Genomic DNA, 26,781 nt, shown 5'->3' on the forward strand with positions numbered 1-26,781 from the left:
CTATGCACCTATCTAGATACTGTACCTTGCCAATCCCAAGTTCCTGATAGCTAAGATAGCCTGATGGAAGATTTGCTGACACAGGAATGTGCTGCTCATTTGTCACTACTCTCCCATCTTTTAATAGTGGAAGCCAAGAATAGCCAACTACAAGAAACAAAAGGGAATTAATATTTTATATATATTATGTATTTTTTAATTAAAGGCTTATATGAGAGCTTCAGTGACCTCCCTCTCTGTGTATAACATATACATGGTTACATGATTTCTGGTTTACAAAGACCCAACTTGTTGAACAGACTATAAACAAAGCTAAAAATGTTAAAAAAAGAAACAATATACTGTTACCTTCAGGTAAAAAATTGTAACATTTTAATTTGCTTGACACTCAAATTCATAATTCTTAAAAAAATTGAAATTAAAGATAAATATTTCACGTGGCAAATCTATTTTCCACTATAATTAATATTTCAGAATTACCTGCATCAATGCAACAGGTATCCAGTATACCAGCTAAATATACTTTTTGAAATCTGTTAAACCATTCTTAAAAGTTAAAAGGGTCAACAAGCCAAACCTTGTGTTTCAATTACATCTTTCTTCTTGGTACTGCCTTTGCTTGAATTATCACAGCTGACATGGTAGAATGTGAAAAACAAATGATGTTTTCCATGTAGCTGTGTGGGCAATTCTATTTTAATCTGAAAGGCAGATAAACATCAGCTTCAATGATTTTTGTGAAGAAAAAGTATTCAGTCATGCAGAGGTACATCATACTAGTTAACGTACAACAAGCATGCAGTTGTCCACTCTGACCTGAGAACAACACTTGGTTTCAATTAGATTGGAAGAAAGATTTAAAGAATGCAGTCATACAATGTGTAGGGTTTACATTAATTATGTAGAAGTAATAGTTTGAAAGATAATGACAAGGTCTGATTTTAATGTTTTTGCAAAGCCAGCATGAAAATAAATAAATCAAGGACCAAAAAAGTTTAGTTTAATTTTCATAATGTAAAAGTGAATGAATCAATAAGCATAATTAATAATACTACAGACAACACTGTATTTTCAATTACGATTAGAGCTTCAGTTCAATTTAAATTAAATAAAAAGTTATAAAGAAACTTCTGAAGTTGAGAAATTAAATACACTTTACCCCTCCCCCCAAGTGGGCACACCGTCTCCACATTAGTCTGTTTTGCTATCTGTGAAACTTGTAAAAATACATACTGAAAGCCAGTAAAAGTGAAGTCTCAATTAGAATTGCTTACCTCATCATAAAACTCTGGGTTTTGGTGGTGATGTAAAACATTGGCAAATGCATTTCTTGTAAACACTGGTCCACCTGGTCTACCATAGATACACTAAGAATCAGGAGAGGGGAAAAAAACGGTCCTTTGTCATTCTTAACTTATATTCCTCCTTGCAGTCAAGAGTATAAAATATTTTATTTTTTCTTACATATCTCCTTTAAAAATAATGTTTTGCAATGCAATTTTTTATAGCTCATGACACATATTAATCAAGTTTTAATCTCTTTTTACTATTGGGAAATACGATGGATACTGGGCTAAAACTCAAAGGGTTAAAAAGATTAATCTTGCATTATATTCTTTGGACTGTGGGTTGTGGACAAGTTCACTGAATTAAAATAAGCTTGAACAACTATATTAAAATTGAATATTTTAAAAACAAATTGGAGAAATTTGGAATGGAATGGAAGAATGGAAGGCAAAGAAATGTTCATTTGCTCAAAGATTAGGCTCAGCTAAAAAGAGACCACTTTACCAGTAACTGCTGTTCTTCAAGAGTACCTCTGTGCATTCACACTTATGGGATTTGGTGTCCCTTGTTGATGGGCAGATGGAAGGCCAGAGTACCACATTTAAATCCCAATAATGAGGTGATTCTCTCACTGGGGTAAAAGCTTTAGTGAGTTCTTTTAGGAATCTGGCTACTGTAGGAGAAGAAAGTATTGTTTTTTCCCTGTTCTGACTGGTAATGTGCTGAGATAGCAGCCAGGTGCACTTTTTAGAGAGACTAATGAGAGTTTCTGAACTTGAGATGTATACTGCTCTTGTGTAGTATAACTAGCATTTTGTGTTTTCCCTCAAGAGACTGAATTTCCCCAGTTCCTGAGTATGGAGGTGGCTAATTAATTATTGGACCAGCCAATTTTGCAGCAGTGTCATATGTAGGCATATACATATATATACACATATACATATATATATAGTGTGTCACATGTCATAATTGCCATGACACCCATTAGCTTAAGGAATAACTTTGTAGGTTGATTCAGGTAGGCTCTTTAGGCTGGTGCTTTCTGGATGCCAAAGAATCTCTCCTCTCCTTTGCTTGGACTAAATCCACCACTGTCCAATAAACATGATTCCTTGAAAAGGAGATAGAGTAGACTTTTCCCAGTTTAACTGCAAGCCTTTGGTGCTGAACGGACTGCATGTTTTAAATATGATTCTGGCATTTCCTACTGAGATTTGTCTCCTATTAGAGAAGGAGAATGGCTGGCCCAGTAGTAAGTGTCCTAGCCTGAGACTTGGAGACCTGGATTCAATTATCATTTTCACCACAGACTTCTTGTGTGACCTTGGGCAAGTCACTTAGTCTCTGCCTCAGTTCCATATCTTTAAAATGGGGTTAATACTCTTTCCCTACCTCAGGGGGACATTATGAGGATAAATAATTATAAGATTGTGAGGTGCCTAAATAGTACAGTAATGGAGGGCACAATGTACCTAGTCATATAGATAAAGACAGACATGTGTCCCCTGGCATCTTAAGTGGGCAGCTGCCACAGCCAAGCACATTGTGAAGACCTTTTAAGCTATGTACAAGCTGAAAAGGGAGTATTGTGTATTGAAATGTTTGTTTCCAGTGCTGAAACTCAGGTATCTGAAGTGCTTTTTTCTGATGGTCATGTGTAAATAAGCATCCATCAAGGGAGACTCAGATACCCAGTCTCCTTGAGAGGAGGGAATGAGTGGATCCCAGGGAAAGCATTTTAAACTGAGAGGTCTTGATGTATCCGTTCAGGTTTCTGAGATTCAGATACGGTCTAAGGCTTAGGCTTTGTTTACACTATATAGTTTTGTTATCAAAAGGCAGCTTTTGCTGACAAAACAGTGGAGTTGTACACACTACCATGCTGCTCCTGCCAAGAAAACTCTCCTGTTTTGCCAACAAAATAAAATGGCCTCAACTAGAGGCATAGAGCTTTTTGCAGAAAAGTTAGATTGACAAAGTGTCAGTGTAAACGCTGTTCCTCAAAACTGGCTTCCAGGAGGTATCCTACACAATGCCCACCATGACCAGCTACACAGGCATGCACTCCTCCCCTTTCAAAGCTCCAGGAAGTGTTGAAATTCCTCAGCATGCAGAGCTCACACAGCTACTGCCCAGCTGAGCATGCAGCTCTGGGCAGCAAGCACACTCCTGCCTGGACTACAGGGGAGGGAGTGGGAACACTCAGAGTGAATCATGGAATCAGAACATTAACACAGGATCCTGTTCTACCAGGCACTAGGACTGCAGTGGCAGGCAGGGCGTGCTGCTGCTGGGGAGTGGGGGGTAGGAGACTCATGTTGTGCTGTACAGAGCCAGGGAGGGAGATGGAGGTTCATGTCAATGCGTCCCCCTCCCCGGCTGGTGTACTGGTCTGCTGAGCTGTGGTAGGGTGTTGGGGGCGGGACAACAGCTGCCTGTGCACCAGCTTCTGCCTCAGGATTGGTTGCTTCCAGCTACTGTCTGAACTTAAAGAGACAGCATGCCGACACACTCACTCTTCCCCAACACACACACTTGCCCAACAATCACACACACACACACACACACTTCTGTGAGCTTCTCGTGTTAGTGCTCAGCAATGTCAGTTTGGTCATCTTACCAAGCGCTAACTTTAAAACGTGATTTAAAATGTGTTACTTTTCGGACACACGGAGCAATCATTACAAGGGTCACAGCACAGTACAAACAATGCCAGGCTACAGCACACTACAGCAACACACTTTACTGTGGCTCAGTGTTAGTATGTTCCTTCAAGGCATCCCTCAGCCAAATAGCCCCAGAGCTCCTCTTATAGACTTGTGTTCATAACACACAGCACAATACTGAACAGCAGTGCAGGATCCATGCTTTCTAACAGAGATGACTCGGTTGCAGGTTACCAGGGCAGTTGAAAAGCAGCTGGCAATCCATTAGGATGCCCATGGAACGATGGGATTAAGAAACTGTCATAAAAATAAAGGGAAGGGTAAACACCTGTAAAATCCCTCCTGGCCAGAGGAAAAACCCTTGCACCTGTAAAGGGTTAAGAAGCTAGGATAACCTTGCTGGCACCTGACCACAACGACCAATGAGGAGACAAGATACTTTCAAAGCTGGAGGGGGGGGGGGAGAAACAAAGGATCTGTGCCTATCTGGGTGATGCTTTTGCTGGGGACAGAATAGGAATGGAGTCCTAGAATTTAGTAAGTAATCTAGCTAGATATGCGTTAGATTATGATTTCTTTAAATGGCTGAGAAAATTAAGCTGTGCTGAATAGAATGGATATTCCTGTCTTTGTGTCTTTTTGTAACTTAAGGTTTTACCTAGAGGGATTCTCTATGTTTTGAATCTAATTACCCTGTAAGGTATTTACCATCCTGATTTTACAGAGGTGATTCTTTTTACTGTTTCTTTTATTAAAATTCTTCTTGTAAGAAATTTAATGCTCTTGTTTCATTGTTCTCAAGATCCAAGGGTTTGGATCTGTGGTCACCTATGCAAATTGGTGAGGTTTTTATCAAGCCTTCCCCAGACAGGGGGGTGCAAGGTTTTGGTGAGGATTTTTGGGGGAAAGACGTTCCCAAACAACATTTTCCCAGTAAACCCAGTTGATCGTTTGGTGGTGGCAGTGGAAGTCCAAGGGCAAAAGGTAAAATAGTTTGTATCTTGGGGAAGTTTTAACCCAAGCTGGTAAAAGTAAGCTTAGGAGGTTTTCATGCAGGTCCCCACATCTGTACCCTAGAGTTCAGATTGGGGAAGGAACCTTGACAGAAACCTTCATCATGTGATGCTGTACCTGCCCATGAAGCATTGTAAACACTTGCCAAAGCACCCTGCAGTCAGTTGCACAGTGGGATTGCTACTCAGCGCACTGCTCTGTGTGTCAATGCAAGAGCTGCTATTGTGGATGTGCTTCACCAACACAAAGAGTATAGTGTGGACATGCAACAGTGGTTTAATTACAGAGGTGGCTGTATCTGTCATGAATGTTCTCTAAAACCCAGTAATTGCAAGTAGTCATGCACAAGGCATTGTTAAAATAGGACAGACAGAACTCAAAAGGAGGGGATTGAAGGAAGAGGACTCTAAGACTAAGGGTACGTCTTCACTACCCGCCGGATCAGCAAGTAGTGATCAATCTATTGGGGATCGATTTATCTCCTCATCTAGATGCGATAAATCGATCCCCGAATCAATGCCTGTACTCCACCTCGGCAGGAGGAGTAAGTGGAGTTGACGAGGGAGCTGCCACAGTCGACTCGCCACCGTGAGGATGGCCAGGTAAATCGAACTAAGATACTTCCACTTCAGCTATGCGAATAGCATAGCTGAAGTTGTGTATCTTAGTTTGAATCCCCTCCTCCCCAGTGTAGCCCAGGCCTAACTCTGCTCTCACCTGCAACATTAAATCTGCTTTTTGGTGACAGAGAAGGTGGACTGTAAAGAGACATTTGCTTTTTTTGTTTCTGTTTCCTTTAAAAGGGGGGTCAAGTTTGAAACTCAGGGAGGGGAAGCTCTGGGATGTGGCCCCTCCCTGACTTTGATGTTTGAAGGAGGGATATGCTGGTGGTTTCCTAAGAGGAACAAGCGTTGAATGAGACCAAGGGACCGAGCTCTAGCCCTAGCAACTTTCAGCCTTTTGAATAATTAATCTACCTTTTTTTTTTTTTTTTTTTTTTTGCTAAAAAGGCCTTGCCCTTCAAACAGAAGGTTCTTGATCTTACTCTGTGCCTCCAAAGTGATCCCCAATGAATGTATCCAGGAATAAATATGTAGGGCAGTTCCTGCCCCATGGCTCTGAAACAGGCATTGAGTTGTCATAGGCTGTCCTAACAGTGCATCTACACTGTGCGACCCTCTGTGATCAGATCTCGCTGCTTGATTTTACTTGTCTTGTAGAGCTTCCAACATGCAGTTAATGGCAACATGGAGGGCATAATGGTACTTGGCCACCACACTTGGAAACTTTCCTGCAAAGACAACCTGACTAGTAGGTCTTACATCCAAAGGCATCCCAGCCTGCTACCCTCTCTGTTGGTAGAAATGGAATGGGAGGTTCAAAACTAAAACAAATAGGGAGTTTGGGGTTGGGTGACTTTTCAAGAAATGGAAACATCAGATGCAACAGGATACATCTTGTATATTTGCCTGGAGACTGCCAGAGAAGACTGGAGGTGTAAGCCCTGGTTAAGAGACATTAACTTGCATTCAGACTTGGAGGATATAAAAAAGGGGATGAGGAGACTCTGCCACTGTTGTCTCTGTAGGTAGCTGGACACTATTTCCCTTCCTCCCGAGATACTCCTGGAACTGTTTGTAGTCTATCAGGTGGAGCTATAGCAGAGGAGTCAATACGACCACAAGGAGAGTTGTAGCATTGTTTGTGTCCCCAATAAGGGATATTCCACCATCTACGGGACCTCATTAAGTGGGTCTAAATCAACCTGCACATCAGCCACTGGTGGGGGGCATGTCAGGTGGAGGCAGGAGAGCGTGTTGGTCAGGGATCAGCTTCCTCAGTTCTGAGATTGGTGCAGAAGGCTGTGACAATGTTGTGAGCACTAATGGCAGGACTGATGGGGCGTCTCCCACAGCACGAGGTTCAGATAGCTTGGGTATTTCAAATTCAGTAAGGACGTGACTACACTCTTGAATATAATCTTATAAAGTTCCCTCCGAAGACCTGGTATCTGTGGGAAGGCTGCAGGGGCCAAACCCCTTGGAGTCTCCCAGGTGCTGAGATCAGCATGCCTCTCAAATCCACCCCAAATGGCACGAAGGGTGTCCCTGTACCAATCCTGTAGTGAGGTGACCCTATGGGGAGGATTGGGTGATGATAGCAGACAAGATGAAATATGTGATTGCAGAAATATGTGACAGGTTTCAGAGTAGCAGCCGTGTTAGTCTGTATTCACAAAAAGAAAAGGAGTACTTGTGGCACCTTAGAGACTAACAAATTTTGTTAGTCTCTAAGGTGCCACAAGTACTCCTTTTCTTTTTTCAGAAATATGTGGTTATTATTTGGACTGCAGCCTACTGCTGAAGCATGTAGACAGGGAAAAGGTCCTAGGGATTTCCAGTGAAGTGAATCCTTCTGAGATCCACAGTGACTGCATCTGCACTGGCAGCTCTGGTACCAAGAGCTATTGTTGCTGTTGCTCTAGCACAGCCACCATAGAAAGGACCTGCCCTGGGGAGCTGATCAAGAGGAAAGAATGTGCTTCTTTTTCTTTTCCTTCACAACTCTTCAGTGCCAGAATGATGCTTCTTTTCCTTACTTTTCAAGTAGGATTCTCTGGACGTAGTATTTGTGTTGGGCCCTGAAGAGAGGGTCTGTGTTGGAGACATTTTAAGAACCACATTTTAAGGCCTAAATTTTAAAAGGGAACTAGTGGTTTTGGGTGCCTCAATTTCTTGATGCTCAACTTTTAGTCACCTTGATTTTCAGATGACAGGTGCTCTGCACTTTCTGAAAATCAGGTCTCCTAAGGGCATCTTAAGTTGGACCCTCAAAAACTGAGACACCCAAATTCATTAGTCAGTTCTGAAAATTTAAGTCTAAAGAATTTCTGGAATTGTACAGCTGCTCTCCCATTTTATTTAACAACAGAAACAATGTTTTATTACTACAGTTTATTGTACATCAAAATATGTACTGCTAAATTATTTAAAATATAGAGTGAAATCCCCACCTAGAAAGCCTATTGTTAGTGAGAAGCAGTTAAGGCAGGATTATAATTTTTTCCCCTTTATGGAACTGTAGCAATCATCATTCACTTTTAGCCCTGCTGAACACCACAAAACCAGTATTAGGCTCTCTCAGGCAACTTTTTCCCCATTCCACTGTGGCAGTCAGTCAGTCAGTCAGTCAGGAAGCCAAATGCACTTGAGTCAGTGTTCTAAAGCTTTTCCTCTTGAGTCGAAGCAAAATCATCCCACACCGCAACAGGCTTCTTCTGGGGAAGCTTCATTCGGGTGAGGATAGAAATAAAAAGACCAGTGGGAATATTTTCACCAAAACTGGCCAATAGCAGGGGTTAGTGGCTCTGCTCATTATCTTTCAGAGATGAGCAAGTCATCTCCAGGATAATCCAACTGCCACAGAGAAGGAAGAACAAAGATCCCAACTCTAATCCTTGTGTAGGCCCATAATGTGTTACCTCTAAACCAGTAAACCTTAATGTTTTTCTTCTATTAGATATCAAAATCTCAGACAAACCTTTAAAGGCAGAGAATCTTCTTCATCCGAATCTTTGAACTCAATGCATACTGCAATATTTCTAGCCTAAAACAATATTTAAAAAAAAATTTATTCAGAACCATCATCATAGAAACAGAATATATATTTGGTCATTAATATCTGAATAGAGCTGCAGTGCACAACAAGAGTTCATTATTTTCCTTACACTCACCTTTGCAAATGACTTTTGACTGTCATATTTCAAGTGCTTTGGATAAACATAAAGATGATTGTTGTAGATGGTGAAAGGCTGAGAATGTTTTGGAATACAGGGAACAAATTCTTCTACTTCAAACGTTACTACTGTCTTGGTACTGTTTTCAAACTGTTTCATGGGAATGTATGATGAGTTAACATAATCTGAAAATATATTAAAAACAGTAAAAAAAATTGAAGTAAAAAAGCTTATTCAACTATTTAATAATGCTTATCAATACTTACTAGAAAAACCTGGAGAGACATTATCAATTGTTATGTCTAGATTTCCTAGAATAACTGGCAGCTTGGCCATCTTTTCAGGTCTGTAAAGAGAAACAACAAAAAAGGCAGGTCAGTTGCCAAAACCTATCAGAAATACGGAAGAACAAAGAGGCAGTAGAGAGAAAAAAAAACACAGAAAATGCAATGTTAAAAAGAGCTTGAAGAATCTGACTTAACCAAACCAAACAAAAATAAAAATGCTGACTCCTCATGGAAATATTCAACATTCAGTTTAGGCCAACTCCAATTAACACATAACAGACATACCTATAGAAAAATAGTTGCTTTTTTAAAAGCATCAGTATGGTTTGCTTCTTTTTCTTGCCTGGAATAATACATCTGTTCCCCAAATCACAATTAAGCAAAATCTCAATGCTTTCTAGATTCTGAATTTTGTGAAATAAGTGAACAAAAAAAAATATGTGGAGCAGAATTTACTACAGAGCTCTTATTTGAGGAATGTAATTTGGTTTTATTTATATTAAATACAAAAAAAATGTCATTAACGCAGAATTAAGGTTACCTAGTGGTGGCTCATGCCTCTCCAGAATGTGGTGACTACATTTAAACCACTGGAAAAGTGGAAATACGAAGTTAAGGTCCATGCTACTTCCCCCAGTGCAACTTCAACTCTGCTCTCTTTGAGCAATGCCCCAACATTCCAACACGTATACATACCTACACTCTACCCTTTGAGATGCTACAGAACACTTTGACAACAGAGCGCTGCACGACAGAGCTGAATACCTCGTTACATTTGACCTAAACACAAGTTTTGCCTTATCAGACAGAAGGCATTCTGCTGTTGTGCATCCATAATTGTTGTTCTTCAAGATGTGTTGCTCGTGTCGATTTCATTCTAGGTGTGCGCGCCCCCCGTGCAGTCGTCTGAGACTTTTGCCTTAGTGATATCCTTAGGGTCTGCTGTGGTGCCACCTTGAGTCCCACACTCATGCATCAGAATATTAGGTGCTGCCGACCCTACGCCCTCTCAGTTCCTTCTTGCTGGCAACTCCAACAGAGGGGCAGGAGGGAGGGTAATGGAATGGACAGGAGCAACACATCTCAAAGAACAGTGACAAAAGGTAAGTAACTGTTTTTTTCTTCAAGTGCTTGCTCACATCGATTCCATTCTAGGTAGCTCACAAGCAGTATCCTCGGAAGTGGGCTCGGAGTTCATGGTCTTGTGGCTTGCAACACTGCTCTACTAAAACCAGCATCGTCCCAGGCCTGCTTGATAAGCACGTAATGGGATGTGAACATGTGGATGGACAACCAGGTGACTGCCTTACAGATGTCCTGGATAGGCACTTGGGATAGGAAACCTGTGTAAGAGGTTGAACGGATGGTCAAGATCACTGGAGGTGGCACCCTTGCCTGACTGTAGCAGCACTGAATGCTGGAAATGATCCAATAAGAAATTCTTTGAGCTGACACTAGACGATCTTTCATCCTGTTGGCCACCGCGACGAACAACTGCATTTACTTGCGGATGGCTTGGTCCTTTCAATGTAGAAGGCTAGCGCCCTCCTGATGTCTAGGGAATGCAACCTATGCTCCTCGTCTGATTTATGTGGCTTTAAAACAAAAAACAGATAAATGTCCTGTCCTGTAACTGAAACTGTGAGACCACCCTGGGCAGGAAAGCCGGGTGTGGCCGCAGCTGGACCTTGTCTTTGTAAAAGACCGTGTAGGGCAGTTCCAAGGTAAGCACCCTAATCTCAGAGACCCCGGTGGGCATATGTTATTGCAACCAAAAACGCAACCTTCCAGGAAGGGAGAAGGAGAACAGGAAGCCAGAGGCTTGAAGCGGGGGGGTCCCGTGAGCCATGACAGCACAAGATTCAGGTCCTATGGAGGGACGGGGTCGCTGAGGTGCCCACCACTGGGGACGATGAAGACTACTGAACCACAGGGGGGACTGCCTGGGGACAGCTCCTTGGGTGTTGGGGCCCTCTGCACTGCTCCCACATCGGATTTGGTACTGTGCTCCGACTCTGATGCTAGGGGCAGTTTGTCGGATGTGGCCTGGGAGGAATGGTGGGAGTATAACAGGTACACCCCACAGGTTCCAGTTCTGTCACCGAGCAGACCACTACCCTTGCTTCCACGCCGCAGCCGCGCCAGTCTCATGGGCCAATGGTGATTCACCTTTTATAGGTGAGGGGCTGAACCCATCAGCAGCTTGGATGCATGTCCCCTCAAATGATGGATGAAGCATGAAGGGACATACGACTCTTTAGCACATCTGGCAAATAAATATCTTGCGACGCCAACTACAACATTGCCATGAGAACGCCTGTTCTCACTTTCAGGTTACATTGTAAACAAGAAGCAGGCAGCACTATCTCCTGCAAGTGTAAACAAAGTTGTTTGTCTGAGTGATTGGCTGAACAAGAAGTAGGACTGAGTGGACTTGTACATAATTCTACATTTGTAAATTCAATTTTCATGGTAAAGAGATTGCACTATAGTACTTGTATTAGGTAAACTGAAAACACTATTTTTGTTTTTTTACAATGCAAATACTTGTAATCAAAAAATAAATATAAGGTGAGCACTGTACACTTTGTATTCTGTGTTGTAACTGAAATCAATATATTTGAAAATGTAGAAAACATCCAAAAATATTTAAATAAATGGTATTCTATTATTTAATTGCATGATTAATCGCGATTAATTTTTTAATCGCTTGACAGCTCTAATTTAAATGTATCATAAGAAAGGAATAGTTGATTTAATTTATGTTAATAATGAAATATATTAAACTTTTGTAATATTAAGAAATTATATACTCACTTCCTGAAATCTGCTAGCAACTTAAGCATGTCTTCATTTGAGAGTTTATTACTGTCTTGTCTGTAGAGAGCAGAAAATCTTGCATTTTTGTCCAGGGTTCCGGATGCATCTTTAAACAATGTTCTGAAAGTCAAATTCTCTGTTCAAATTTTGGTAGCAAGAGGATAAGGTAAAGCAACTATTTACACTGTCACATTCTACATGAAGGATTTAATATTCTTAAAATTGTACCGAGGTGAGTTTTACCATATTCACAGCTAATATTTTAATAAGCAGAACAAGGACAATTTACTTTTTAGAAAAGCAAGAGAAAAAAAAACCTTGGAGTGAAAAAACTTGGTAAAATTAAATTATTTGTATGGTTAGGAGTTACAATCATCTACAATACCCATCCCACCATAAAACAGAAACCTAAGTCTCGTTTGCCAAAAATCTATGACTGGGATAAAATGACAGAGTTTAGAAAGGGCCATACTAAAATAAGCAACAAAAAACGGATCCCACAAATAGGAAGTTGAATTTTGACAAATGAGACTTGCACTGCTATTTTGTAGGAAACAGTGTTAAACAATCAGCTAGAAAAACGTAGTGGAATGACGAGAATTGCATCCCTTACCTAGCTGCCCAGGCAAATGGCATTCTATACTGTCCTAGTCTCTGACATGCCTGCTTAGCATTCTTCAACACTTTCTGTGCAACCTGCAAATGATGTAACATATATAAAGTTTAAAGTTGCTAAAATGCAATGTACTCCATAAGATGAGGAGTTGAAGGTTCATAAAAAATAAAATAAATAAATAAAGTCTATGCTCAGACTAAGTAGAAAACAATTCTTAAAAGATTTTAACTTTTATCAGTATTAGTAAATTCATGAGAAGTGGTAACAAACAAAAATTAAACAAAACAAATTCTTTAATAGATCCTCAAGGTACTGAATTAGCAGGACCTGCCATTCTCTGTGATTCCACAGGTGAAAAAGATCACCTAATCTACTGCCTCTTTGAAGGCACATTTCTTTTTGTAAGAAAACTGTACCACTTCAGGCCCACTTGATCTTTGCCTTCACTCTCTATCCCTTGTACTGACTGCATCTCTGTAGTACCTTTAATAGTACCTTCTACTGGATACGCTACAGAGATAAAGTCAAAGATCTAGATGAGGAAGGCAGAGTACAAATGGGCCTGTAGTTCACTTCAGACTGGAGAAGAGGTCTTGGGGCTATGCCTCTCTCCTTCCACCTCTTACTTACAGAGAGCAAATGTTTCTTCTGCTCTCTCACTGTCAAAATACTCAGCAGTATGTTTTGTCTGATTCTGTAGCAAGGCAACAATTTTGTGATTTCAATGCCTTTTTTCTTTTACAGCTATATTGTTGACATCGCTGCAGGATCTGCCATGCAGAGAAAGGAATTTTTTGTTATTGTTTGTTAATTTGTAAGTGTCCAAATATTTATAATCATCACTAGACTGCAAGAAAATGACAAGTGAAACAGAATGAAATAGGATTTTATGCAAAGCAGAAATGGGCCTTAAGATCCTACCAAATTCTATAAGGCCTTGAGCCTAACATACTAAATGTGGACGTATTGACTAGATGGATATGCATTGGTTTCATGTGGTGTATGTCCCTATACATAAAAAGTTAACAGAATGATAGATTTGCAAAGTCAAGCTCTCAAAAGTTAGATGATGACAGCAGAATTAACACTGCCTGTGCAATTTAATTTGGCCTTTTTCCCCCCCCTAAATAGAAGTCTCATACATGATTACATATGAAGGCTGTGTCAGAACCAGGAACAGAACCCAACTCTACTGCATCCCAGTCCAGTTTCTTTTAGAAACCCTTGCTGCTATATTTATTTTCCATTCTATATGTTGAAAAATATAATTTATATCATAGTACTCCCGAGGAATTTCAGGCATGGACCAGAACTACATTGTGCTAAACATTATAAAAACAAAGACAGACCCTGCCCCAGAGAGTGTGTAAGACAAGCAGCAACAGATGGAAAGAGACAGATCAATGGGGAAGTACAAGGAAACAATAAGAAAATATTAGGCAGCATGACAGGCAGTGTTCTCACCACACCAGCAGACAAGTTTTTTGAAAGCCTCAAGGCAAAGGAGAATTTTAAAGAGGATTTGGAAGGAGGATAATAAATTAGTTTTGTGGATGTTTACAGGGAGCAAATCCCAAGCCTGCGGGGCAGTTAGAGAAAGCACAAAGGTGCTTGTTTGAAAATGTAATAAGTGGGTGATTGAGATATCAGTTTCCTTTCCCCTTCCTGCCCCCTTTTCCTCTCTTACCATTCATTTACTTTTGTATTTTGTTCTGTTCTCTCCTTAATTTGGGAGGAAAAAAGTCAGTAAAATATCAACTTTAAAAAGCGGGTGATGGAAACTGACTTCATGGGCCTGAGACAGGAGTCAACCTTTTGAAAGAGAGATAAAAGGTAAAGTGGGGATAGGCCAGGAAAGGCCTTGAAAGTGAAGACAAGTTGCTTATATTTGATACAACAGAGAAGAGGGAACCAGTGAAGGGGTACATCGACAGGGCTGATGTGGTCAAAGCTATGGACTTGGAAAATTCACTTTTACACAGTATTCTGAATGGTTATGAGCGGGACAAGATCGTATTTGTCAAGGCCCAAAATAAGGATATTGAAATAATCAAGATATGAGATGATGAGAGCTTGGATGAGAGTGTGGATGGTCACACAAGGCTGTATCTTAGGCTATGTCTACACAACATACCACTTTTGGTGACATGTAGTGTACGTGTAGCTATACATATCAGTAAAAGGCTCTGGCAGTGAAAAGCTTCAGCTGCTACCGACTGCAAGAGTCTTTTATTGCAGCAAGGAAAGGCTCTGGCAGGAGGAGGGAAAGTAGCAGGGAAAGGCTGAGCCTTTTCCTGCTGCCTCCACCTCCCAGCGTTTCCTGATGCTAGAGTCTTTTCTTGAGGCAGAGAAGGGCTGCAAAAGGGAGCTGACAGTCTTTCCCCACTGCCCCTGCCACTGGAGCTTTTCCCTGCTGCCTCCCCCTGCCGGAGCTTTTCCTTGCTGCCTCCCCCACCCTAGCCAGAGCCTTTCCCCATGCCATGGGAGGGCTCTAGCAGCAGGGATCTAGCAGAGTCCTTCCCTTTAGCAGGAACCTGCCAAGCCTTTCCCCACAGCAGAGGAAGGCTCCAGCAGTAGAAAGCTGCTGGAGCCTTTCCCTGCTGCCTCCCCACCACCACCTATGCCTTTTCCCCAAAGTAGGGAAGGGCACCAGCAGTGGAGAGCTGCCAGAGCCTTTCTCCTCTGAATCCCCCCTGCAGTGACTTTCCCCACTGCTGGAGTCTTTCCATGTGGCAGGGGAGGTGCCAGAGCCTTCCACTTCTGCCAAAGTCCTTACCTGCAGCAGGGAAGGGTTCCAGCAACAGGGGGCGCTTCAGGAAAAATCTTAAACTGGTGGGCATTCTAACATCTCAGGATCCATCTAGAATAGCTCTGCCAATGAACAAGGCTATCTTAGAACCTACTAAGGTCCTGGGGCACAGTGGTTCTCAACTGGGGGTACACAAAAGTCTTCCAGAGGGTTTATCAACTTAGATATTTGCCTAGGTGTATTTTTGTTTGTTTTTTTACACAAAAGGCTACATATATAAAGCACTAGCAAAGTCATTACAAACAAACGTGCAGCTAAGGAGTCAGATGGGTCATCTTCATGGAAGCTGAAAAGTTACTGAGGAGGGATATGGGTAATTCTGATGAGTGGAGAGAAAGTGAGCCAGGAGCTGAAATCAGAAAGGAAGGCTGATGGGAAGGAGTTGAATGGATGGTAGATGACAGCAAAGAGGAGACGAGAGTCAGATGCAGGGCTGTTCAAAAGAGGAGAAACAGCAGGAAGGGGAGATGGAGGGTGGGAAGCAGCAGGAACTGGAGAGGAAAAGCCCAACATTCCCACAGCAGTCTGGATCCAAGGCAGGGAGTGAGAGAGAAGGAGAGGCCTTCATAAGGGAGGCTTGCTAGAGAAGCAGCATCAGACAACAGGAACCAGGTCTCTGTGAAAGCCAGGAGTTGGAGGAAGAAATATATAAAGATGTCTGGGATGATTAGATTGTTTTTAGAGATGGAGTGGGTGAATGAATGAGGCAAGGACCCTGTAAAATAAATAGCATGAGACCACATAATTCAAGCTTATATTATTATGAACACACACAAGGAGCAAGGTAAAATTAAAGTTGCACAGTTATCTTTAATTATGGAATTTCCTAATTCCTGAGTGTTTGACTTGGAACCATAGCTTTCTTTTAACTGAGTTTTGAGAGTGCAATTTCCTAGATTGTTTTTTGTTTAATGAAGACAACAAATCCTATCACATGGCCCTCACATGGGTCATCAGCAAGGCTGGAACCCAGTACCTTTAGATGTGTAGCACTACCACTTGAACTAAAGTAGTAGCTGGTAGAAGTAGTAGGTTGCCATCTTCTGTGAATCAGCAACTAGAGAGGGTTACAACATACACTTTGCCAGTGGATTATAAAGCAAAGGAATGTTGACTGAGGCATCCTGAGTTCTAGTGGTTATACACAGATCAGTCAAGCAAATAGATTGGCAACATTCATTGTGACAGGCAGTGTGCCTTGGATGAACTTTGCATACCGCATATTACAGACAGCTCTTTTCCCAGCTCGGCCACTGTGACCTTATGCAACTTCTCAGTTACCCCATCCATAAAGTATGGGCAATTACAACTGTAGAAGACTGGCAACCATGAGGCCTTCATCAATAATAATTCTATGCACTTTATAACCCTTAACACTAGTTGGGAAGAACTGAGACAAGAACTAATGATTTTGCTCCAGCTCAACACACCTTCTCCTAGACTAAAGAGTCTGCGAGTTCTGTTTTCCCTGTCAGGAGCATTAACTCTGTGGGGCATGGAAGCATGGTCAATGAAGCTGATGTGTAGGAAGGCCTGTGGGAGATGGAATAACTGATTTTGTTTCATTCTGCTGAAAAAATTTAACCCGAGGCAGAGGGCAAGAATAGAAAAATTTCAGCCCAAACAGTTAAACTGGATAGTGTTACATAAGCAATTGAAAACGGGGTTATAATATAAAAACACATGGTAGGCAACGCTATCAAGTGTTGTTAACAATTCCATCTATAATAAAGGACAACATGATTCTTGCTCTAGTGCTGGGTACCAAATCAAGAGAGAGAATACTGCAGGCCAAATTAAGTCTACTTTATGGCAGAGGGCCTTGTAAATAAAGGCCATCAAAAATAAGTCTGATTTTTTTTTAATCTTTCTTTGACTATTAGTCAGAATATGCTTTAGAAATTATTTTGAAGATTTATTTATTTTTATTATTTTTGGGAAGTTCTATGGTCTGTGTTATACTGAAGGTCAGACTAGATAACTGCAATGGTCCCTTTTCTGGACTTGGAAACTGTGAATCAATGACTTACTAGATTGTAAAGCTGCCTGTTACTAATGACAAAGATTAAAATGCTGCTTACAAAACACAGATAATTTAGTTTGATGTATGCTAAGATGGACTTAAACATATAATGCTCATTAAGATGAATGCAAGAACTTTTATATTAACTGGTAACAGGGATCATTATTTGTCTGTTGAATACTGTATTCTGCAGCTTCCATCTTTCGTGTTATATTTTGCACTGTGAAAAATAGGAAAAATAGTTCAACAGTAGCTGACTGGAGCTGTAACAGATACGTTTATGTCTTACAATCTTCGGGTCTGTGACAAAGTACCAGACATTTATTTTTTCAGTACTGCAGTTGAAACTCTTGTTTTATTATTCAATTTCTGACAAGCAATAGCAACTGAAAAGACAAATAGCAAAAATAGCTTCTTAAATGGTGCATTTCAAAAGACAAACGTGAATGCATACTATCGTCTGCATGATGGAATCTAATTGGACAAAACATGTTTAACATGTAAATATAGAGAGGATTTAAGACAATATAGTGATTCTAAAATGGAATAACCAAAAAATGTAAATAAGTCACACTGCAGCAAAGAATTTGACTAGGTATACAAAAAGTTAAACATAAGGAAACAGATTTGTTCATGTGTACGTAAAGACACATTTAGGCTTGTGAAACCCTGGAGTTTTGCCTATACTTCTGAAAGTCTGTCCCATCCTATATATTCCAAATGCTCAAAAAAAATCAAACTTATTTTTGAAGTTGTAGGACTATTATTTAGTAAAATCACTTTAAAGACCATGGAGAAGACTACAAAAAGCACTGTATACAACCACATTTTTACAGTATATAAGCTAATCTCCACATTTTAAAAGCAATATGAAAAATTTTATCTATGACATTTCAATTAAAGCCATCAGACAGCTAAATAAGAAACTGTGCCATACAAAATTCATCTAAAAGTTTTGGGCATCCAAAAAGTGGAACCGAACTTTGAGTTTTTTAGTTATAACACCACAAATACAGAGTAATTTTGTCTAAGCATTTTATCAACATAATTTTTAAAAGATACAGTACCTTAGAAGAATCTGAACTTTTCATATATGGCTCAGCACAATGTGTAACACTTCCCTGTAGTACTTTTTCTATTCTTGCCACAAGAAATATATCAGGATGTGGACATGTAACTGAGAATATTACCTAAAAAATATATATATAAACACACATATTATATATTTACAGTTTCCTTTTTTTTAAATCTACATCCAGTGGAAAAGCTATTTGAAATGTGTCAGATAACCCATTACTCTTGTTCTGAATCAGAACTTTATATTGTTTCTCCTTACCTGTTTAGGATATTGCAAGATAGACTCATGGATAATATCTTGAGCCCTGTGTAAGTAATCACCACTGGCATTCATCAGTTGCTGTGCTGCATTAGATATCATGTGCCTCACCGAGACATGGTTCAAATCGACATGGAAATCTGCTGAAATCTTCCGATTGTTTTTAATATCAAACAATGACAATGTGACAAAAAAAGGTTCTACCTAGACATTAAAAAGTATGAAAAAGGTTATCACCAGCATCCCCAAAAGATTATCTGCAAATACAGATGTGTATTGACATGCAAATGCAAAGGAGATAGGTCTACTGTACTGCTGTACATTAGTTACAAAGAAGAGCCAACATTCTTTGACTATTATATCCATGATGTAAATACAGTGAAGAAATAAAACACTTTCATTAATAGCATGAAAGAAGCAGCTACAAAAGTTTTACAAAGAATTCAGGCTTTCCTTTTCATTTTAATGGATTAATGAGCAGCAAAAAAAAAAAAAAAAGTTACTTCTTCCTAACGGTATCTAAGATGTATTGGTCTGAAGTGCATTGCCATCAAATGCCAATATTAAGAGGTTAACTACTATATATCTGATACATAAAGGCAAAGTATTTACATAAAGAATTTACATTTGTGGTTGGTCCTTCTTCATTTTCAGCAACACAGCTTTGCAGATTGAAAGATAAGTCATTACACTTCACTAGAATCTTTTTCCCAAATTTCTCTTCAAATGGCTTCACTTCTGGTTCAATACCCGAAAAGTCAAGTTTCTTTAAAAGGAAACAAAAATGAAAACTGTTTCTCATTTTACAAGGTACAACATAAACACATTTATTATTTTATTTTAAAATGTCAAACCTGTGCATCTGGATCCAAGACAAAAAGTTTAACTCTGCTTTCACTTTTGAATTTCATTTCTGCATCTCTGGTACTCTGTGAAAAATAAGAAAGTCACAGTTTTATATTTATTATTTAAACATTATGATCAAATGAAAGTTGTCTTAAACTTTGTTAATATTCTACAATTTTTGTTGTAACCCATTTAGTTTTAATCCATAGGGTATTTTCCCCATTAAACTGAGCTTTAAAGTTTACCGTAGAATGGTTAAAGCAGGTATGTTAAAGTGTGAACTTGTAGCCACTTACGATCCTCCAGCCCTCCTAATACAGCACAGTACATACATCAAAAAGAAAGACGCTTCGTATAATTTGATGCCTTGTGTAAGTTTTGACAAATATTATTGGTGCTATGTAGCTCTCGTATAGTACTTTTCATTCTTAAATCACTTTAGCAAAGGTGCTTTACACAAATAAAAAATTATCTTTGTATGTAGGTTAAAGTTCAGAACTATACTGAGGCCACTAGATCACTCAGGAAGCCACAGGCTAGCTATGTTAGGAATCACAATCATAGCAAATTCCTAAACCTCCAACTGCCAAAGAAGTGGTTTTCCTGTGGGTGGCAGGAAAAACAAGAACACCTATGTATGACTGTGTATAGCTGAATACTGACATCACTCATTTCAGTGTCTCATCACTTGTATGGGATTTATAGGTTCCTATTCGTCAGTCCCAAAACTAGAGCAAGTCAGAATAAAATAGCCTGTGACAAACAATGATACATTTAGTTTACCTTCCTCGTAAGACAGTTCATTTAAATAGATATTCTACCATTTTTTAAAGTCAGTTGGCAAACAGGCACCTCAGGTAGTGGGCAAGTGGCTGCAAATAGCAGCCAAATTACCTTTGCAGTACAGCTAGTACTTTACAATTGTAGCCATCCAAAAAGGGATATGTAATCTTAACCCAGGTCTAAAATTTTTAAGTACAGACTACATTTTGAGAGAGATTGTTTTGGGCACATCTCAACCTCCTATTCATGACTACACAGACTACCTCCACTCCCACTTGCAATCCCATTATATCCCTCTGACAACTATAACTGTTGCTTAAATTAATTTTGCATACAATTTTATATTGTGGTAGCCTCCATGAGACCGGGGCCCCATTGCTAAGCACTATACAAATACAGAAAAATTACACTCCCTACCCCAAAGAGCTTATAATCTTAAAAAGAGAGAGATGTCATCACTAAGGCTACGATTTTGTCATGGAGGTCATGGATGTCACAGAATCTGTGACTTCCAGAGACCTCTATGACATTTTCGCTTCAGCCCCAGGGTGGTGGGGCATGAGCTGTCAGCTGGTGGGGTCCCCCTACAACTCCCAACTGCCTCAGGTGGCAGGAATCCTCTCCCCATCGGCCCCGAGCTGATGCCCCACCGCCGAGGAGACCCCATAGCTCCCAGCTGCTACTGCGGGAGGCGGACCCCTCTCCCCTCCCCCCTGCAGTCCCAGCCATCGCTGTGGAAGGTAGACCCCCCCACACACAGCCCATAGCCTCAGTTGTTGAGGGGAACCCACTGCTCCCAGCCGCCACCGTGGGAGGCACGGGGACCTTGCAGCTCTCAGCTGCCACAGGCAGACGCCACAACTCCAAGCTCCTGCCAGCTGCAGAGAGGACTCCACGCTCTCAGCCACTGTGGGTGGGGGGGACCCTGGAGCCCCCAGCAGGGGGGATCCTGGACCCTCCTCCCTCCCCATTTTCTCATAGTTATGTTTTAATAAAAGTCGGGGCAGGTCACGGTCTCCCATGTATTTTTGGTTATTGCTTGTGATCTGTCCATGACTTTTACTAAAAATAACCGTGACAAAAATCTTAGCCTTAATCATAACCTAGTGACAGAGGCTATGGAAAAAACTAATGTACTCAAAGCTTTTTTTGCCTCTGTCTTCACGAACAAGATCAGCTCCCAGACTACCGCCCTGGGCAGCACAGTATGGGGAGGAGGTGACCAGCCCTCTGTGGAGAAAGAAGTGGTTCAGGACTATTTAGAAAAGTTGGATGAGCACAAGTCCATGGACCTGGATGCACTGTATCCGAGAGTGCTAAAGGAGTTGGTGGATGTGATTACAGAGCCATTGGCCATTACTTTGAAAACTCATGGCTATCAGGGGAGGTCCCGGACAACTGGAAAAAGGCTAATGTAGTGTCCATCTTTAAAAAAGGAAAGGAGGAAGATGTGGGAAATTACAGGCCAGTCAGCCTCACCTCAATCTCTGGAAAAATCATGGAGCAGGTCCTCAAGAAATCAATTCTGAAGCACTTAGAGGAGAGGAAAGTGATCAGGAACAGTCAGCATGGATTCACCAAGGGCAAGTCATGACTGACTAATCTAATTGCCTTCTACAACGAGATAACTGGCTCTGTGGATGAGGGGAAAGCAGTGGACATGTTATTCCTTGACTTTAGCAAAGCTTTTGATATGGTCTCCCACAGAGTCCTGCACTTAGGACGGAAGAATCCCATGCACCGCAACAGATTAGGGACCGAATGGCTAGGAAGCAGTTCTGCAGAAAAGGACCAAGGGGTTACAGTGGACAAGAAGCTGGATATGAGTCAACAGCGTGCCCTTGTTGCCAAGAAGGCTAACGGGCATTTTGGGCTGTATAAGTAGGGGCATTGCCAGCAGATCGAGGGACGTGATCGTTCCCCTCTATTCGACATTCATGAGGCCTCATTTGGAGTACTGTGTCCAGTTTGGGGCCCCACACTATAAGAAGGATGTGGAAAAATTGGAAAATGTCCAGCGGAGGGCAACAAAAATGATTAGGGGGCTGGAGCACATGACTTGTGAGGAAAGGCTGAGGGAACTGAGATTGTTTAGTCTGCGGAAGAGAAGAATGAGGGAGGATTTGATAGCCGCTTTCAACTCCCTGAAAGGGGGTTCCAAAGAGGATGGATCTAGACTGTTCTCAGTGGTATCTGATGACAGAACAAGGAGTAATGGTCTCAAGTTGCATTGGGGGAGGTTTAGGTTGAATATTAGGAAAAACTTTTTCACTAGAAGGGTGGTGAAGCACTGGAATGCGTTACCTAGGGAGATGGTGGAATCTCTTTCCTTTGAGGTTTTTAATGTCAGGCTTGACAAAGCCCTGGCTGGGATGATTTAGTTGGGGATTGGTCCTACATTGAGTAGGGAGTTGGACTAGATGACCTCCTGAAGTCCCTTCCAACCATGATATTCTATGATTCTATGGTAACAGGTAGTGAGAATCAAGAGTGTCTCAACGGGGAATGGGAGAGATAGCAAACTAAAATTCAAATGCACAATTCTTAGGCAATCAGTAGCTGTAATCATAACTCATCACCTGCCTAGCCCTTGTCAGATGAAGTTCCTGTATGCATTACAGAAGAGGTGAGATCTGAGGAAGGACATGGACAATAAGTTGGTATCTTTGTGGCTTGTGACTATGAGCTCTTTTCTCTGTATTACAGGTGCCACAGGAGAAAGTGGGAATGTACTTATGAGAGAAGCAGACAATCAAGGCTCATATAACTAGTATAGTAAAGGCAGGTGCCAACCTTTCATTAAGATAGAGAGGATAGGAAGCACAGGGCTAAACTGTGAAGGGTTTTAAAAGTTATGATAAAACTTGTGTCCAATGCACTGGAAGAGCAGGAGCCAATGCAGAGAACTAAAGAGGAGGGTGATCTAGTCAGAGAAATGTCTGTAGAACAAACATTTTGAATGGGCTTAAGGAGTCAAAACTGTAGCTGCTGAGGCCAAAGAAAGATACTGAAGTAGTTAAGGCTTGATATGATAATGGCTTGGACAAACCTTTTGGCAGAGAAAGCAGAGAGGAAAAGTCAAATCATTGAATTGTTGCACAAGAACAAAAGGTACAACTTGATACAACCTGGATATGGGATCAAGGAGTCAAAAATGAAGCCATGGTTCCCTCCTTTCTATTGTTTCCAACACTTTCAAAGCCCATCATGACCTAACCCCTACCTAGCTATCATTTCTTACACTATATTAAAAGATCAATTCCTGCCTCCAACACCCATTTGTTGCGTTTTCAAACAAGCACCTTCATACATTCTTCTATGCTGCCCCCGACGCCTGAGAAAAGCTCCCCATAAACATCTTCAAAAATAACCCATTATCCTCCTTCATAACATTCCTTTAAAAAAAATGGTTGCCTACCTCTCGTAACATGTTGCTCATATTCATTCCATTCTAGGTGTGTGTGCTCGCCACATATACCAGTGCTGGAAGTTTTTCCCCCAGCGTATCCATAGGGTTGGCCATTGCGGCCTCTGGAATGGCGCATGTGCACCGGTATAAGCAGCACCGCCGATGATGCGCCACCCCCTCCCCCAACTTCCTTCTTGCCACCAAGAATGCCTGCTCCCTTGTGGAATTAGCTGTTACTCTCGGCAGAGGTGAAGCCTTCGCCTGTTTGTAGCAGGCACAGAGGCCGGCGGTGATCCAGGAAGAAATTCTCTGGGATGACACTGGGATCACTTTCATCCTGTCAGCCACCACCATTAAAAGCCTAGACGACCGACACAGGGACTTGGTTCACTCAAGGTAGAAGGCTAAGGCCCATCTGACATTGAGAGTATGCAGGCACCTCTTCTTGAGTTTTGCTATTTTGGAAAGAACACTGTCAGGAAGATATCCTGGTTGACGTGGAAGTGCAATACCACCTTTGGTCTGAAGGCCAGTGGCACAGCTGGACCTTGTCCTTGTAGAAAACTGTGTAAGGGAGTTCTGAGGGTACAGCCCTAATCTCGGAGACCCGTCTTGCCAAGGTGATCACTACAAGGAAGGTGACCTTCCACGATAGGAGTAGAAGTGAACAGGATGCCAAGGGCTCAAAAGGAGGGCTGCTGAGCCTAGACAGGACTAGACTGAGGTCCCATGGGAGGGCTGGGTCCCGGATCTGTGGAAAGAATCTTTCCAGTCCCTTGAGGAATCTGATTGTCAGAAGAAGCAGGTATTCCAGGATGGATTGCAATGATGACTGCGTCGAGAGATTCAGACATCCAGCAAGTGAAGCGCTTCCACTTAGCCAGGTAAGTAGCTCTAGTGCAAGGTTTTCTGCTTTCCAAAATAACCTGTTGGACTTGTCTGGAGAAAGCTGGTTCCTCAAGGCTTAGCCATGTAGCATTCATGCTATCAGATGCAGACAGGTGAGATTCTTATACTGATGCATATGCGTGCCACTCTAGAGGATGCTATGGCTGGCCCTATGGATACCACTGCAGGAAAAACTTCTGGCACCAGTGCATGTGGTGAGCACACACACCAAACATGGAATGGACATGAGAAGAACTTTTCTTTGTCAGGATGCCTACAAAAAAACTTGGTAACAGCTAAAATGCTGGTGTTCTGAGACCACAGGGTATCATGTTGACCAATATTGTCTCATTGTTTTCTTGTATTCCCCTGTTTGTATGTATCCATTTGTTGTCTCTTGCCTTATACTTAGATTGTAAGTTCTTTGGGGGTAAGGACTGTTTTTTTTTATCATGTGTTTGTACAGAGCCTAGCACAATGGGGTCCTGGTCTATGACTGAGGCTCCGAGGCACTACAATAATAATAACAACAACAGCGCTGTTATAGGCTTCACATGAAACGGAGGATTCTGATGCTTTCCCTACTGATAGACAAAGGGGAGATAAGGAAGAGCTCTGAGGGAAAGATCAAGAACTCAGGTCTGAGATTGTTAAGTTTCAGTAGATAGTTTGACATACAACGGAGATATCAAAGGCAGTCCACAATGTTATATTTGATGAAGGGAGACAGGTCCAGAATAGACAAGTAGATTTGAGAGTCCATCATAAAGATGGTGGTCAAAACCATGTTTGCAAATGAGATTACCCACACAAAAAAAGGGTTTAGAGGGACAAGAGGAAAAGGATCTTAGGATGGAATCCAAGGAATCCACACCAAAAGAGGAAGAGGAAATGATGACTGAAGGGTTAAAATCCATTGCTGATGTAATAACCTGGTATTGTGTACAGGATTTGTGTACAGGCCAAAGTCCAGAGTTTGGCCACGAGGTCAGAGCCCTAGCAAATAGTGATTAGCTAAGAGAAAGAAGAATAACCAAAGATAACCTTGTTTTTGTTAAGATCTGTCTGGTCAGCAAAACGCCGGATGTTGGGGGCAATAATTGAATCTTATTAAAAGTTGCAAATAGAACAAAGAAGCCCTGTGTCTGTTGTGTTAGTTTCTTCTGTAGGGAGATGTTCTTCCCACACATTCAACCTTGAGTTTATGAAAGGTTGAAACATGTCAGTATAAGATATGGCCTCTTCCCACTTCCCTTTCCCAGGAACAAATGCCTGCCTTAAAACACAAATAAGCAACTTGAAAGACAATCTTTATTGCCATATACTTTCATTGTTTCTTTGCTTTTACCCCTAGACATGTATCTTTTGGACAATCAAAGGAGCTACTTCATTCCTATGGACCCCAAATTGAATTCAACATATATTCTATACTAATATATTTATTAAAGTACTAATTAAATGCTAAATGTTAATCTGTTAACACTGAGACCATGGGCGGAGACATTATGTAACTTTTTGACCATTGGCTACTGTGCTATCATGTCTTACAGCTAAACCTAACCGGGCGTGTGGGACTGCCTACCCAGTCTCTTTCACAACCACGGAAAATCCATATATTCCATTGTAATCAACTGATTGACAGTGTCTCTGAGCCTAATAAGCAAGGTGACACTCAGTCAGCACTGTACGTAATAAACTCCTATGCTTGACCTCTACACAGTGTGGATTTATGTCCTTCAATGAGCCAAAAAATCAGATTCTGAAGGAGTGATCCAAGAGATAGGAGGGAAACCAGAAGAAGAGGATGGAGTCAACAAAACCCAGGCATGAAACAATTTCAAGTGGAGAAGTATGGTCAACTGTGTCAAAAGCAGCCAAACAGGCCAAAAAGGGTGGATTGATTTAAATCAAACCAATTTAAATCACAGACTTTAATCATGATTTAAATAAGCAAGCAGAAACCTTGATTTAAATAATCAATTTTAATCATGCTTTGCGTTTGTACTTTAGTTATTTTCTTGGCTATCAATGATTGGTAATGATTAAAACAAGCTGGCTTACAGCTAAAATATAGCCTTACATTTGGTGCTTTTATTTCCTGCTAACCAAGAGGACACAGTATATCTATACCCATTTATTTGAGCAAGAGTATACATTATTTACATTTATGCATATTCTTAATTTTCACTTTATTTTATTATGTTAGAAAATGGTGAATGATGCATTTTTTATTTACTATATTATTATTAATTTTTATTGTG

General features: G+C 41.0%; 1 protein-coding gene across 23 annotated transcripts in view; it reads right to left on the minus strand.

Annotated features, from left to right (window-relative positions):
* The window catches only part of DOCK9 (dedicator of cytokinesis 9), a 336,811-nt gene that overhangs the window by 149,493 nt on the left and 160,537 nt on the right, over nucleotides 1-26,781 (minus strand). For all 23 annotated transcript variants that reach the window (XM_043504710.1, XM_038385871.2, XM_038385827.2 and 20 more), the window contains 12 exons: nucleotides 19,449-19,523; nucleotides 19,220-19,360; nucleotides 18,595-18,798; nucleotides 18,326-18,448; nucleotides 12,424-12,506; nucleotides 11,808-11,930; nucleotides 8,970-9,049; nucleotides 8,701-8,888; nucleotides 8,508-8,573; nucleotides 1,275-1,367; nucleotides 578-701; nucleotides 26-147 (listed from right to left, as the gene is read on the minus strand). In XM_043504710.1, the coding sequence (XP_043360645.1) occupies nucleotides 26-147; nucleotides 578-701; nucleotides 1,275-1,367; nucleotides 8,508-8,573; nucleotides 8,701-8,888; nucleotides 8,970-9,049; nucleotides 11,808-11,930; nucleotides 12,424-12,506; nucleotides 18,326-18,448; nucleotides 18,595-18,798; nucleotides 19,220-19,360; nucleotides 19,449-19,523 (1,422 nt within the window). The remainder of the gene's footprint in view (nucleotides 1-25; nucleotides 148-577; nucleotides 702-1,274; nucleotides 1,368-8,507; nucleotides 8,574-8,700; nucleotides 8,889-8,969; nucleotides 9,050-11,807; nucleotides 11,931-12,423; nucleotides 12,507-18,325; nucleotides 18,449-18,594; nucleotides 18,799-19,219; nucleotides 19,361-19,448; nucleotides 19,524-26,781) is intronic.

This window comes from Dermochelys coriacea, chromosome 1, assembly GCF_009764565.3.
Source record: "Dermochelys coriacea isolate rDerCor1 chromosome 1, rDerCor1.pri.v4, whole genome shotgun sequence".
NCBI classification, from domain to species: Eukaryota; Metazoa; Chordata; order Testudines; family Dermochelyidae; genus Dermochelys; species Dermochelys coriacea.